General features: G+C 32.1%; 1 protein-coding gene across 1 annotated transcript in view; it reads right to left on the bottom strand.

Moving 5' to 3' along the window:
* The window catches only part of LOC143079799 (von Willebrand factor D and EGF domain-containing protein-like), a 56,154-nt gene that overhangs the window by 30,841 nt on the left and 10,415 nt on the right, over positions 1 to 14,898 (bottom strand). Inside the window, exons 2-7 of the mRNA XM_076255388.1 lie at positions 10,886 to 11,063; positions 8,700 to 8,927; positions 7,114 to 7,232; positions 3,297 to 3,566; positions 1,541 to 1,756; positions 874 to 1,035 (exon numbers count right to left, since the gene is read on the bottom strand). Of these exons, the coding sequence (XP_076111503.1) occupies positions 874 to 1,035; positions 1,541 to 1,756; positions 3,297 to 3,566; positions 7,114 to 7,232; positions 8,700 to 8,927; positions 10,886 to 11,063 (1,173 nt within the window). The remainder of the gene's footprint in view (positions 1 to 873; positions 1,036 to 1,540; positions 1,757 to 3,296; positions 3,567 to 7,113; positions 7,233 to 8,699; positions 8,928 to 10,885; positions 11,064 to 14,898) is intronic.

Here is a 14,898-nt window from a genome sequence, read left to right as displayed (position 1 = left end):
GCTCACATGGCAGAAAACAGCAGAAAGACCCGCCGTTTATCTCGAACACATTATTCTTACTCCGATTAGGACATTATTTTTTCTTATTCCATATAACTCGTGCTAGGCGTAGAAGCGTCTAATAAAAAGTGAAGTCTAAGGTTTGACCAATTCGTTGATAAAACAAATGACTTTTCAAGACCAACGATGTGGTGATCTTTTTAGATAAATGCTCAAAATGCAAAAGACATTGTGCTGGAGCTAAATTTAGCTACGGAAAATACGTCTTCTAACAATTTTACTCTTATATTATAAAAAAAACAAAAACAAAGAATTAGGGATTTGAATCCCCCACTATGCTACCAACAATCAAAAATATTTTGTGTCGTGTTTCGTTTTACTCTTTTTAAAACAGACGTCATTCAATTATAGTGTATAAATTAATACGCTATAAGTAATTGAAATAAAGAAGCAAATAGTAAATCGATGTTCATACTCGCAGAAGTAAAGAACGAATAATACAAGAGCAGTATAATGAAATAACGTTTCAAAAAATGTAACAAAATTAAAAGTGTTTGAGGAACCGTTTTCCTCCAGATCCATAGGGATTAAAAAAAGATATAAAAAAATAGCTGGTATTGATGTTCTTCAACTGAACAATTGCTGAAATGTCTTTATAGACGCCACAAGAGTAAAGACCCTATCATGAAAGACGGTCTCTAGATTCGGCTTTAGCAGATATCAGAATTTTACCAAATTGAGTGTCCGCTACATATAGCCGACTAGTTTAACAATATTGAATTCAATGTAACATGTACAGTCAACTTCTGATAATGACAAAAAATCATAAGACATTGAGATTGCTACCGCCGTTAAACAATCAAAATACATTACCGAAGCAATATGATGAATTAGCTGGAGTTGGTCGTAGATAATAAACATTATAGCCGTCGCAGTTCCTTATTATAATATTAACTGACTCTTCGCAGATACTTTGGTTCGTCTGCATGCAGGATTCTACAGTCGTATTACCGTCCACAAATTTTGGCAAAGTCCCTACAATATGGATACAAAAGTAACTACGATCTTAACATGTATTGTGAGGTAGCCATAAAATATACGTGAATCAGGATTTAAAGGAATTTCAAACATCTCCATCAACATGGATCAACGTAAAGTATACCAATTCTTTTGCGGATCGATGTTGCACATTTTTGATATTTATCAATCCTCGTCTTGAACTAAAATAAAACTCACTCATCGGCTGCCTAAGCCGTATAAATGTAACCAGTTATTCAAATTCTTAAAGGGCATATATAATTTACTTTGCATAAACAAGTTACAACTTTCATTTTCCTAGAAATTCATAAGCAATTTACTTTCGGTAGCTATTACATTTGGAAAGGATTGAAATGTATATACTTCATTTAAACAAGAAATCTTATTTTGAAATCACGTCTTTTATAAATTGTTCATTTTTTAAACGCCTGAAATATCGTCGTCTTGACAAAAAGTTATTTTTAATCAATCTTTTAAATTATAAAATAATTTCGTTTTGTACCGTTCAACCAAAAAGGGTTCATTGTTCCGCAATACTTTGTTCCAGGCAGTTGTGTTGTTGGCATATCATCACCATTATCACTGTTAATTCTATACCAGCCTTCTTCTAACATGTCGTCACTTATTGATTCTTGCGGAGTCCAATCAGAAAAAAATCCAGTTGAACGTTTTTCGGCGTTATCTAGACGTTTGTAGGTAACACAGGGGTCCTTTTTAACTTAAGAGAAATAGGATTAATATATACAATATGTTTGGTATATAAACATAACAATGGCAGAATAAATTAATATTTAAGACTTGATAATTCTAATACAACTCTTTTACCTGTACAAATATACTTTGTGGATTTTTTTCCCCCTTTCTTTAGTTTGATTTTTGTGTTTCGACCAAATTTGCTGATTCAAGTACTTTCCAAATGGTTTTATTAGTTTGTTCTTATTTTGTGATGTTACACTACTATCCCACGTTATAGTGATGCTGATTGATCATGTGGTTGTCATTGGTTGGTGCCTTAATGTGTTAATTGTTTTGTCATAAATCAGACAGTTAATTTTTTCAATCCAACTGTTTATTAATTTGTTTTCGAGCTTTTCTTATCGGGGCTTTTTTCTAGCAGACTATACGTTAATGGTTTTGCTCACTATTTTGTATGCACATGTCATGCATGTCGCAAGGCAGAAGCCTGTAATTCAGTTGACATTTTGTTACTGCTTTCCATCTTTGTTTTTCGAATATTGGTTTTAGGACGTTGATTATATCTTTTGAATCGTTCAAATTGTGTCATTAAAGTTCCTTTTAAAACTTGCTTTACGGTATGTTATTTGGTTCATTGCTGAACGCCGTACGGTTTCCTTTTATTCTTAAACGTCAACTTATTAAGATATTTTCCTGTTGAAATTGTTTGTTTGGTTGTAATCTCATTGATTTAATAGGTTAGTTGTTAAAACTGTTATATCACAAGAAATAATAATCACACAAATTACAAAAAAAACCAACATTTGTGATTTTAATTTCAAAAATATTTCGCAATTTGTTGTATATAATTTCCTACTTTCAAAATGACTTTTTATGTTACACTTAAATGGGAGAAAGATCCAACAAAATGATTACAATGGCATTTTAGAACACGTGTTTAACGCTGACTACAGATTTCCTGTTCTCGACAACTTTGTTCTTGAGGTGGTTCTAAGACTTTGGAGCATAAGATTGTATAATTATAGGTATTAACACATTACTTTAATCACTAATAATTTAGATATAAAAGCTGTTTATTAATGTTCAAAAGGGAGAGAAACCCCCCAAAAAACTATAATCATCACAAAATGTGTTGACTTCAAGTAAACCACACGAACTAAATGATACAAAACAAAATGTTTCACCTACATTGTATAATGGATTCATTTAATTTACGTCCCTCTAATAACTTCTTTTAACATGTTCCTAACCGTGTGTTCTCTCAATTGTTGAAATTTGCAAGTCTTTATAAATATTATAGTTATGTGCAGTGTTGTTAAAACAATATGACCAATGTAGCAATTAAAGATAAAAGATAAAAAGCAAGAAAGCAAAACCTTCAAACATTGGAAAGAGTAATGCTATTTTATTAAAAGCTTTATTAAAGAATCTCTTCTTAGCGTTACATGAAGTATCATATAATCTCTGACTATGCTACTGATGCTGCATTGTCGTCATATTTAGAATCAGGATTAAAAAAAAAACAAACAGGAAGTTGGTTACTTTTTTGCATTTACATTTACCTCTTCCATTAAAGATCTTCATGTCGTTTATACTGTCATGAACCATAGCTGATCTAGCAAAATTACTTCCAGATCTATCAACTTGATTCACATATCTACCACTCCAGTTGTTTGTATAGTACAGATAGTCATTATAAACAGCAATACCATTTATTGAATACCGATAATTCTGATTGCCATATCCTTTAATTTCCTGTATATCACTACCGTTTAAAAAAGCAGACCTTATCATGTTTCGTACTGTCCAATGAATTCTTCCGCCTTCAAAATCTACAAACGAAAGAATTTCAAATTGAATGGATAATCATGCAAAATAAGACATTAAATAAATTATTTATTGGAAAGGTGGTCACATACATGTAATAGTTTAGTGATTGGACGATCATCTGTTTTTAAGAAAATTGACCGTAGAAAAGCTAATGTCAATATAGTTTTGAGAGATGATCGAATGACCCATAAACTGCCATTTACCTCGTAATGAATTGTCTGTTAATTATACTAAATTGTTGAAGTAATAAATCAAAACAACAGGCCTGATTTTCATTCTAACCGTCACACGTTTATCTTTTCAGCCATATCTCTGTATCATAGTTGCAAATTTAGCAAATTTTAAAATCTGCTTTAACCTCATAGCTTTATTTTAAATAGTTATTTATGACTATGTGTCTTTTTAAATGTGGTTTTGACCCATATTTTGTTTTAACGTAATCTGATGATTATGTGTGTTGGTCTTATTTAAATATATGTGCTATCCTTTTTATCAGCACTTCTGAATTTTGAATTTTTGAAATACTAAGGATGTTCTTCCCCGTGAATAGATTAGCTGTGTTTGGCAGGACCTTTCTGAGTTTTGCATACTAAATGCTCTTAAACTTCGGGCTTTGTTTGGCCCTTTTTTAAACTTTTTTTTTTTATTTCAGCGTCATTGATGGAATTTTTGTAGAGGAAGCGCGTCTGGCGTGCAAAATTCCAATCCTCTTATTTATGATGCATTTATTTTTTGCTGATATGTACTTGATTTATTTGAAACCTTTTTGTATTGGTATATATATATATCTTTATTTCTCAACAAAACAAATAACATTGGTATAGAGATACACACAATAAATATTAAATAATGCACATTGTTTGTGTTGACTGCTTTAAGTTAACTTGTGTACAGGTTAGGACTGCACCCATCTGTTTTGTATTAGTACAGACATACAAAAGGTATACGAAAGCAAGACAGAGGATAACATCATAAATAACAGTATAGAGATTAAGCTGATTTGTATCAAATACATGAGTTACCCAGGAGATCCAACATGCATATTGGTTATTTTTTTAAATTTACAAAAGTTGTTTAGATTAGAAAGATTTTTGCTATTCATCAGTTCATTAATTTTAGATGGATTTGGTTGATACTTATATTTTGTTCTCAATTACTGTTTACGATCATCATTAAATACGGAACATATAAAAACATAATGAAATACATCTCCGATGTATCCAGAGTTACAAAGTAAACATTTTCTATTTTCTCATGCAATATTTGGCCATCTACAAGTCTCAATAGAAAATGTCCTGTTCTCAACCTACATGTACATAATGAAATAATATTTCTATTATCTTAATTTCTAAGATAATATTCAAATTCAAAGTTTTCTTTATACATACGCTATTTTATGGCTTTTTGTTTTACTAGCAAGATAGTGTGCCATTTCTGTTTAAATTGATCAACAATATTTTGTTTAACAATAGTATACAGCTATGTAACACTTATGGAATATTGGGTATCTCACACCAATGACAAACCAAACTCATCAAAAATGGATTTTACATTTCTAACCAAGTTATATCATGTTTATATTTATACAATGAGTACTTACATAGAATTGCAGGAAGATCTTCTTGTTTTGCAGACAATAATGTTGTCCAGTTGTTAATTATATTGAGTTTGATATCGATTTCCAATTCTCCATTTATTCTCCATTTATCATAAAATCAGGTGTAGACTTTTTAACCTTAAGCAAAACTTTGTAGAATTTCATATGTACCCTTTCTTTAACCAAAATATTACCCAAAACCCCAGACCTCACTACCATAAATAAAAAAAAGTTTAACAATCTTGTCAATAATTCAATCGGACATTCAATAGAAAGATTGTGCAATCTTCCTTATTTGATAAGGTCGTACATCACATATTGCGTTGTCTGCTTGCGCAATTGTGTTTTTTTTTTAATTTATGTTAAAGTCGGTTGTAAGACCTTGCTTAAACTCATGTTTATCATTGTTTATTATTGATTTTATATGTGCCGAATGTAAATAGAATTGCCTCAGTACATTTCCTTACTTATTTATAAGTGTTATCTTTAAATGGAACAAAACGTTTGATAATTGAAAGCAAATGTACTCCGAATTATACACGAAAACATTTTGTAATCTTCTACATTAGTTTGATATTTGTTATCTCTTTTAATTCATTTTTTCTCGGTTTTAGTTTGTTACCAGGATTTGTTTTCCCTCAATCGATTTATGACTTTTGATCACCGGTATACTACTGTTATCTTTGTTTACTGAAACAAGTTTTTAAGATGGTTTTCTATCTGTCAGTTGTGTTTTTTCGTCATGTCAATCTGATGAGTCAAACTATTTTTAACTGACATATATTCTTATGTTGTACTACTATACCACTGTCCTAGGTTTTGGGAGTTTTGATTGCTCAAAAACATTTTAACCTGGTCACATTCTACATGTGCCTGTCCCAGGTCAAGAGCCAGCAGTATTTCAATGGTTGTCGTTGGTTTCTCCTTGTCGTGATACTGGCTTTGTTATAAATTTCTAATTTTCACCGAGACAATGCCGGACTTATGATTTATAACGTTTTAAATCGCTTTTGGATTGAATCGGGCTTTGAATAGAAACGCTACTTTCGTCATATCAATGATCGGTTGATTAAATGTTATTATCAACATACTAGTGCCAGAGAAGCTGAAATTAATTCGTTAATAAAACTACAAAATTAAATGAATAATAAAAATATTGTTATTTAAATCTATTATACAAGTGAAGCCAAGAACGTAGAAAAGAGGATATCAATGATGATAAATAAACATCAGACAATGGTCGGAGGACAGCGACAGTTGAAGAAAATACGGAAGTGTAAGGATGCAGTAAAAAGAAATTGAGCAAGGAACTGTGTCATTTTAATTCATTTTGCATTTCATTCATTTAATCGACACAAATGTTTAATTAGCATTTCCAGGAGAGGATTTATTTTGTCAATTTTACTGTCGAATTCACATGTAAGAGCTGATAATAGATGTAGTTCGTCATAAAGGAGGTTAATTCAATGTATATAATGTTTATATTTGCAGGTAGATAGTTAGTATGCAAATGTATTATGTCGTTCACAATCTAGTGGTCTCGACCTTTATTATTAAAACATGATTGTTCACAAATTTCAAAAGGCATAATATACCCGATAGCTTTTTTAGAAGCATTACTTATCATCTACCATTATTAAAAATTAGCTTACTATTCAGACTGGCTTATCTATAGCAATTACTCGAATATTCGAATAAACACGACTGACAAATAATGATTCGGATTAAATTATTCCAGTTCCAATTCGAGAAGCTTTTTGTTTTTATGTGGGCTTTTTAAAATTTATTTTGAATTTAAGGTCGAGGGGGAAAGGCGCTTCACACTAAGTAGCGTGGAAAACCGTGTATGTTAAAAACCAGTTTAAAAGAAAAGGAAAAAAGTTTTGGAACGGAAACGATCACTGTACGGAGTTTGAAAAGATACTTGTATTGTGCCTTTATTGGATATTCACCTAGAAATATTCGTGACTTTTTGGTCATAACGGAGTCGCTGATTACTACCACTTTAGCATTTCCATCTAAAGTACTCCTTTCTATTGTACCAATTTCATCGTCCATAAAATATATCCAGCTAAAATAACAAAAAATAAAAAAGTTATTACGAATTAAAATGTTGTTGGCCTCGTATTCTTGAAAGTAGATAGAAATGATTTTACTAAAAAAGCGATGGTGTCAGGATCTTTGACTATATACGTCTTATAATAACAAATATGTTCAAATGACTCCTTTAGAAGATATTGGCCCCAAATGACGATTTTTGGCTAATTCAATATAAGTTAAAAATAAGCTGCCGCTGCAGCAATACAAGAACAACGAAAATACCAAAAATCGTTGGATGACTCCTGAAGGGGTCATGAACCTTAAATGATGAATTTTGACTAATTCTAGTATCTATACCTATTATCTTGAATACTATAATAGATAGGTAGAATCTGTAAAGAGCAAAATTTATACAGAATCTACAAACTTGCCAAACAATCAAAACAATTAAATTACTCCTTAACGTGTTGTTTGCACCTGTCATACGCCAGGAACCTGATGTTCAGTGGTTGTCGTTTGTTTGTGTGGTTCATAAGTTTTTCTCGTTTTTTATATAAATTTTCCTGTTTGAATGGTTTTATACTAGTCATTTTGGGGACCCTATATAGCTAGCTGTTCGGTATGAGCCAAAGCTCCGTGTTGAAGGCTGTACTTTGACCTATAATGGTTTACTTTTACAAATTGTGACTTGGATGGAGAGTTGTCTCATTGGCACGCATACCACATCTTCTTTTATCTATATATAGACTTAACCGACAGTTTTTGAAATGTTCGTGTCCATCATATACTTTTTTTTTAAAGTTGTGATTTTTTTTCTTCATTCAGTAGAAATTGTTGTAATGGCTTAAAAAATAATATAAGTACAAAATTGTTAAATGTGCTATATCTTGAAAATTATAACAGATAGACAAAATCAGACAGGAACAATATTGCTCAGAATGTCTACCTACTTTCTTGTTTTTACATAATAATCTTATAGCAATGCATTTGTTTATTTTTGACCAAAAAAAAACATGCGAGCGATACAGGCTGCTGTGAGCCTTTTAGTTAGGTTGTTTTTTCTATCCTTCAATATTGCAGTCAAAACCTTCATGGAATTTTATGAAACTTAGCTCCGTCAGCATCTAGAGCAAAATGTTGTTTTCTTATTTGTTCCCAATTTTTTTATATATTGGGTTCAGTTTTAAGTAGTAAATATTTAGATGCAGCGCAGGGTCAGTGTTTTAAAACATTAATAATCTTTTGCAACCTTCCATGGAATTTTAGGAAACTTTTTCAACAGCTCTTCGTAAAATATGATATTATACTATGCCAATAATGGCCAAGAATACACTTCATTACATTGATTTATCAAAATATCAGCCAACATATTTTTAAAAGCAACATATTCTTTTGTAGACGAAACGCGCGTCTGGCGTATATACAAAATTTAGTCCTGGTATCTATGATGAGTTTATTTAAAATATATTATTATATGAATAAATAAAAACTTTCTCACCTATTCTTAACATCTAAAGTGAGATGTCCTATTCCAATACTGCTTTGTATAATAACAGTTTTATTTGACCCATCAAGATTTGAGCGGATGACTGCATTATAGCTGCTGTCAGACCAATAAATGTTGTCGTTGTCGGAGTCAATGGAAAAACTTATTGGATGATAAAGTGACGATTTCGGTATTATTTCCTCAATCATCCTTTCGTTGTCGTTACAAGGATAGCATGTTCTGGAATTAAAACTTAATAGATAAAGTAAAAGTCTTAATAATTTCATTCTGTTGCCTTGGTACTTGATTTAAATGCTATTTGACATAATTGACACTCAAGGCATTGAAAAATGTGCTTCTGCCATCGTAAAAAAAGCACACTTTATGCTATTATCATACACGTTACTTTGTTCTGTTAATAGATACATAGACGCTATACTTAAGTCAAAATATCAAGTTTTTGAAGGCATATTACGATTCTTCTGAATTATACCAATACATTGTGTAGCCTCATGTAAAATTGCAACTAGTCATTTGAAATTAGATCATTATTAATTGTGATATTGAGATGTATACTATAGCCAAACAAGTAGAAAGCTTACACAACAATCCAATGCTCCCCGTACCGCACATTGTTTAAGGTAGATTAACTGTAACCACCATCTAGGATTGTAAATTTTGAAACAGATTGGCTAGAAGAGTGTAAGACTGTTTATTTGAATAAAGAAAAAAGAAGAGATTTATTGAATTATTTAGACTGTTTTAACAAGTACCATATATTTGTTTTTGTTTGAATCAATTTTTCAACTTAGTCATTTAAGAGAAGATAACTCATCTGCTAACATTTTTGTAAAGGATTGTTAAATAAATTTTCAATTTTTACTTCTAGCAGGAAAACAAGTTAAGGGATATGATTTTTTATTTTTATTTTCATAACGCATTTAATAAAACATATTTTCTCATATTTGATTTCAAAATTCTATCTCATAGATTTCTTTTAATTCACAAAAAAGAGTTATTTCATGAAAAAAATATGCAAATTTTGGAAATTTTGCATGACCTGTAGCTTGATAAATAGAACGGTACCCCTTACCTTTTATTATATTTTTGAAAAAGCATGGTAAAAATTACAGTTTGTTGTAATATAAGAAAATTCTATCAGAGGAAATTTATACCGATGATCAACCTTAATGGTTTCCAACATACCCACCAATATTGCTAAACCAAAACCATAGCTATCTTTTTACATGAAAACTATACAAAAAGAAAATCTTTTGGAGCCCCTTTTCCTCAAAAAAAAAGTAGGACCTGACCAGACTAACCATGCCAATTAACATGACTGAAAATGATTTTTTAAGACATATTATGTAGAAACCATGAATACATGACAACTCGGATCATTCCATTTTAGTATCATCATGGAAGTACTATAATTTTAATGTATATAGTACTACCATAGTGACAGCAATATTAGACGTTGGCGTATGTAATCCAAAATCAACAGAATTCGTTCTCTTCTCTACATCTTCAATCGTGTAAGTTTTGTTTTATTCCAGCAAGGTAAACTCGAGATTACATCCGAAAGTATATGTATTAACATACTATAATTTAGTTTCTTTGATCTTTGACCTATAGACCCCATGATCCATAGGCTTACTTTCTTTACTATGTTTCCATTTGTACAAGTTTCGTTAAAATAAAGCTAGGGAAACTCATTATTTAATACGGAAGGCATTTTTTTTCGGACGTACTGACGGACGAACTAAGCATCGACTGTGTGTTCCCTGTACGCATGTTTGAGGAGCATACACAGTTATTACCAAAATTAATCTGAATTAGTTATAAAATGTTTTAGCAATTATGTCAAATATTGTCTTTGTTATCATAATAAATAAATCTGTATTTAGGCATACTCAGTGAAGTAAATGACATACTTGTGTACTAAACTTTACTTCAATATTTGGTTCAGAACTTTCGTCTTCGATTTTTATCCTTAAAGTGAAAGCAATAATAAATGATCAAAAGAATATAAATCAACTGCTGATCAGTTTTCATTTCCTTAGCATCGAGTGTTGTATCAAATTATTTATCGTTTGTCTGTAATTTACAAAGTTAATTATATTTCCTTCAAAACTTTTGCAATGAACACATTTTTTCATTACTTAAATTATCTGTATGATTATATGTTTTGTATTTACCTATGCATAGTTCCGTAATACGGATCCACCCAGTAAATGTAGGATTTTGTTTGATGGTAGTCTATCTGAAAACTTTCGCTTCCCTTGCTCGGAAGGTCAACTACGAGCTTAGTTACTGTACTTTCGTTCATATTTATTAAGTAGATTCTGTCCCTGTCTAGAACAATTAAATTGGGACCTGTAATGAAATAAGTTGTATGTTTTAGATGAGAAATGAGTAAAGATTATAAACAAAGAAATAAACAATGTAATTAATTTGTAACATAATCTGTATCATGGGTCTCTGCCAGAACGATTAGAAGCAAAGAGGCTGTTAGAAATAACCAGAATAGAAGCATTTTATCGAAATGTTCTCCGAAATAGGTAAGTAATTTTTAAAGGAAAAATCATCTCGTCATTGATAGTCAGTTAATTTTGTTGAGGTTTTGTCCAAATATCTCGAAATTTTAAGAAGCTAAAAAAAAAGATATATGCAAAACAGTTTTTTTTTAGTATAGATACTTGACCTCCTTAGTTTTTTGTATACTGTAAACAGGGAAATTTTCGCGGCAGTTTTATTTTTCGCTGTTTTCTCGGTAAGAGTTGAAACGCTTTAGCTGATACAAAAGTTTTTAACATAGAGGTAATGCCTGAATATTGGTGAATATTATTCCAAATAGATTACCGTTCATCAAGGGGGGGGATAAATTGTTTGATTTTTAAGTTCTTGAGAGAGAGAGAGAGAGAGAGAGAGAGAGAGAGAGAGAGAGAATTCAATATTGTGCTTCAAAAAATTAATGTTGCTCTTTTCTTTTTACTAATAATTATATTATTATTTTTTTCATATTTAAAATCGATTGTAGTCACCATCTCAATCAGCCAAATCAAGTGTGTGTCGTACCCTTTGTTTACTTTCTTACAACAACTGTGTATATTTGAGTTTCCAGTTTCCATGAAGTATTACAATATTGTTCAAGCCCACGTAACAGTTCTTTACTATCAGACACCTTGTCATTTGCCTTACATATTGACAAAGACTTTAAGAATATTACTTTTAACAATTTCTTTTTTTACATTTGTTCTAAATCTTTGACATCTTTTCAGAAAAAAAGATTGAAAAGCTATATTGATGCATGCTAGCTTTACGTTCTATATGAAATGTGATGCTTTGTTCATTTATTTACAATCAAACGAATTATTTTGATTCTTAAAATCATTACACATCAGCTCATTTTCGGCTTGTAAAGGACACAAGTTAACTATCTTATTAGTCTGTATTTGCCATTTTATTTGCCTACAATTATATTTTCAAACAAAGGTATCGTTATGTAAATACACCAGCATTACTAAATACAAATATAAAATAGCATGCAATAACCATTTAAATGCATGTTTTAAGTAATCTTATTCGGATGAAAAAGCAGTAGTTTGAAGGGAGCTGTTTTATGAAACCTAAATACATAAGGCACACGGGCCCAAGATGGCGGCTTATTAATCCGATTAAGAACGTATGACGTATGTCACATATTTCGACCAATGAAAAATCTGCAAAATTATATAACCAAATAATGATGTTATTCCCTATACGCAAATCCTCTTAAGGTTGTGTCGTTTGCTTAATCGGATTATGATGACATATGTTTAGTAGTACACTGTGTCATATTTCGACAAATGAAACGAGCCAACTTTCTGCACATATAAAGCTAGACACACTCTGTTTAATCTCATTTACAACAAGTCAGTAGAACTGTCAACACGCTATAATATAGAGGTGGAAAAAAATATCATGGAGCACCAATGTCTGATTTTCAGTAAAACGTTTACCTTAGAAAAAGACACTCAAAGACACAATAATTCCATACACGGTGCTAATAGGTTTATCTGAAGGAAGTGTTGAAAAAACTTTCGATATAAAAGATTATGTCATGATCCACTCCAATGCACGTTCCATCATTTGCAAGTACTGCGACCTGTTCTTCGAGACGAAGAGTGACTGTTATCTTCACGTCACATCTCGCCATTCGGGGAGAAAATATTTGAGTGGCGATTCTTTCGCCCAACTCGAACAAAGATATTCAGAATTCAACGCGAACTCTGCTCGAGGACGACGACGAGGACGAATATAAATAAGATGCCTTTTTGGACGACGAAACCCTACTAGATCAGACGAGAAGCAAAGAATATCTTTCAACAATTGAAAGAAGAAATCGACACCTTCTGTCGCCAAACAATCGTCTTGGAATTCAATTCGGCCAAGAATCTGGACATGCATGTTTCAGGCAAAAGATTTACCGTGATGAGACACAATACCTATGCTTGTTTGGCCAACGAGTCATTCAAATTTGTGTACGACACCTCATACTTAGCTCCCAGAGTTAGCTATGTTTAATTCCTAAAAGCTTTCGATGTCTCTGAAAATAAGGGTTTCTACACTTATGAAAGGTTGAACGGCGTAGGCAAGTTGACTCATCCGACACTTCTGCCCAACGATGCCTTCTTCAGCTCCTTGAAAGAGTCCAACATCTCCGCTAGATATATGGAGAGTGAAAAACATGTCGTCATTTCAGGATTTCCTCGTTTGGTATAACAATTTAGACGTCGAACCGTTCGTTCAGGCCGTGGAAAATATGCAAATATGCTATTTTGACAGAGACATCGACATCTTTTTGATAAATGGCTTACGTCAAAGAAAATAGATAACAATTTTGATTAAATAAGACAGTTATGTTATAAAAAGAGTCCAAGCAGTGTGTTCATTTAGACTTAAAACATGTTTAGATGACAAAACTGTTGAGACTTTGCAAGATGCAGCTGTTGTTTCCGATAATTATACCCTTTCACATCAAAGAAATTTCTAAATTCAAAATTTTAATACATGTACTTCGAACGGAAATTACAGAAATCAAAGTACTGAGCGTACTGATAGTAAGCCTCTTATACAGAATAAGAGGCAGTCTAGTTATAATATGTCTAGTTAAAAAAATTATCCTTTTGAGAAGAAGTCACTAACTTGTGCTTATTGTAAGAAAAATGGTCACCTGATGGCTAATTGTTTTGGAATTAGCAAGAAGAATGAAAAAGATAATAAACCCTACGACACCCCTTGTTACCAATAAGTTAAAATGTCCTTCGAGTCATGCCTTTTTGTCTGATGGGTTTGTTTCTATTGTTGACAATACTACTCCTCAGCCTATTAAGATTTGACGGGACATTGGAGCTTCTCAGACTTTGTTGTTAGAAGGTGTGTTGCCTCCGATTTGTTATAAGTTGTGGAGTTAGGTTTTATAGATGTTCCCCTCCATCGTATTTTTTTTAAATCAGATTTAATTACTGGACCAGTTGTTGTTGGTGTTCGTTCTAATCGCGCTGTTGAGGGTTTTTCATTATTGCTAGGAAACGATCTAGCTAGGAACAAAGTGGTTGGTGAACCAATGGTTACCAAGGGAAACGGTGGTGGATGATAAATCACCTGAAGATGATGTTGAACTGTATCCAGCTTGTTTTGTTAATTGGGCAATGGCAAGAAAACAAGAAAATGAGGATTTACAAGATGACCACTATGATTACATTGGCCTTTCTGACACTTTCCTTGTCGACATTAACGATCCCTGTAGCTCAGAAAAAAGGCCATGGTCAGGCCACCTAGTACTAACAAAAATGCAATGATGCCATGGCTAGACGTGAACGGCCATTCATTATACAACAGAAAGTTTGTGGACGAGCAACAATAAAAGACCATGAGGTTCTTCAGCTCCGCAAGAGGATTCAACCACAGGAGAAAGCAAACAAAGTGGCCGACTGTTACTATCATCAAGATGACATTTTAATGCGGTAGTGATGCTCCCTGATGCTCTTTTAGAGGAGGAAAGGAGAGTGGTATACCAAGTAGTGGTACCTATAGTCTATAGACAAGGCATTAGTGGTCTTGTCCATGACATCCCTTGGCTGAACACTTATGTATAAGGAAAGTCTTGCCTTCGGATCTTGCAGCATTTCTACTGGCCCAGATTTAGAAATGAATTCACAGAACACTG

Source organism: Mytilus galloprovincialis, chromosome 6 (assembly GCF_965363235.1).
Source record: "Mytilus galloprovincialis chromosome 6, xbMytGall1.hap1.1, whole genome shotgun sequence".
Lineage (NCBI taxonomy): Eukaryota > Metazoa > Mollusca > Bivalvia > Mytilida > Mytilidae > Mytilus > Mytilus galloprovincialis.
Note: the sequence above shows the minus strand (reverse complement) of the source record. Positions and strands in the feature narration are given on the sequence as shown.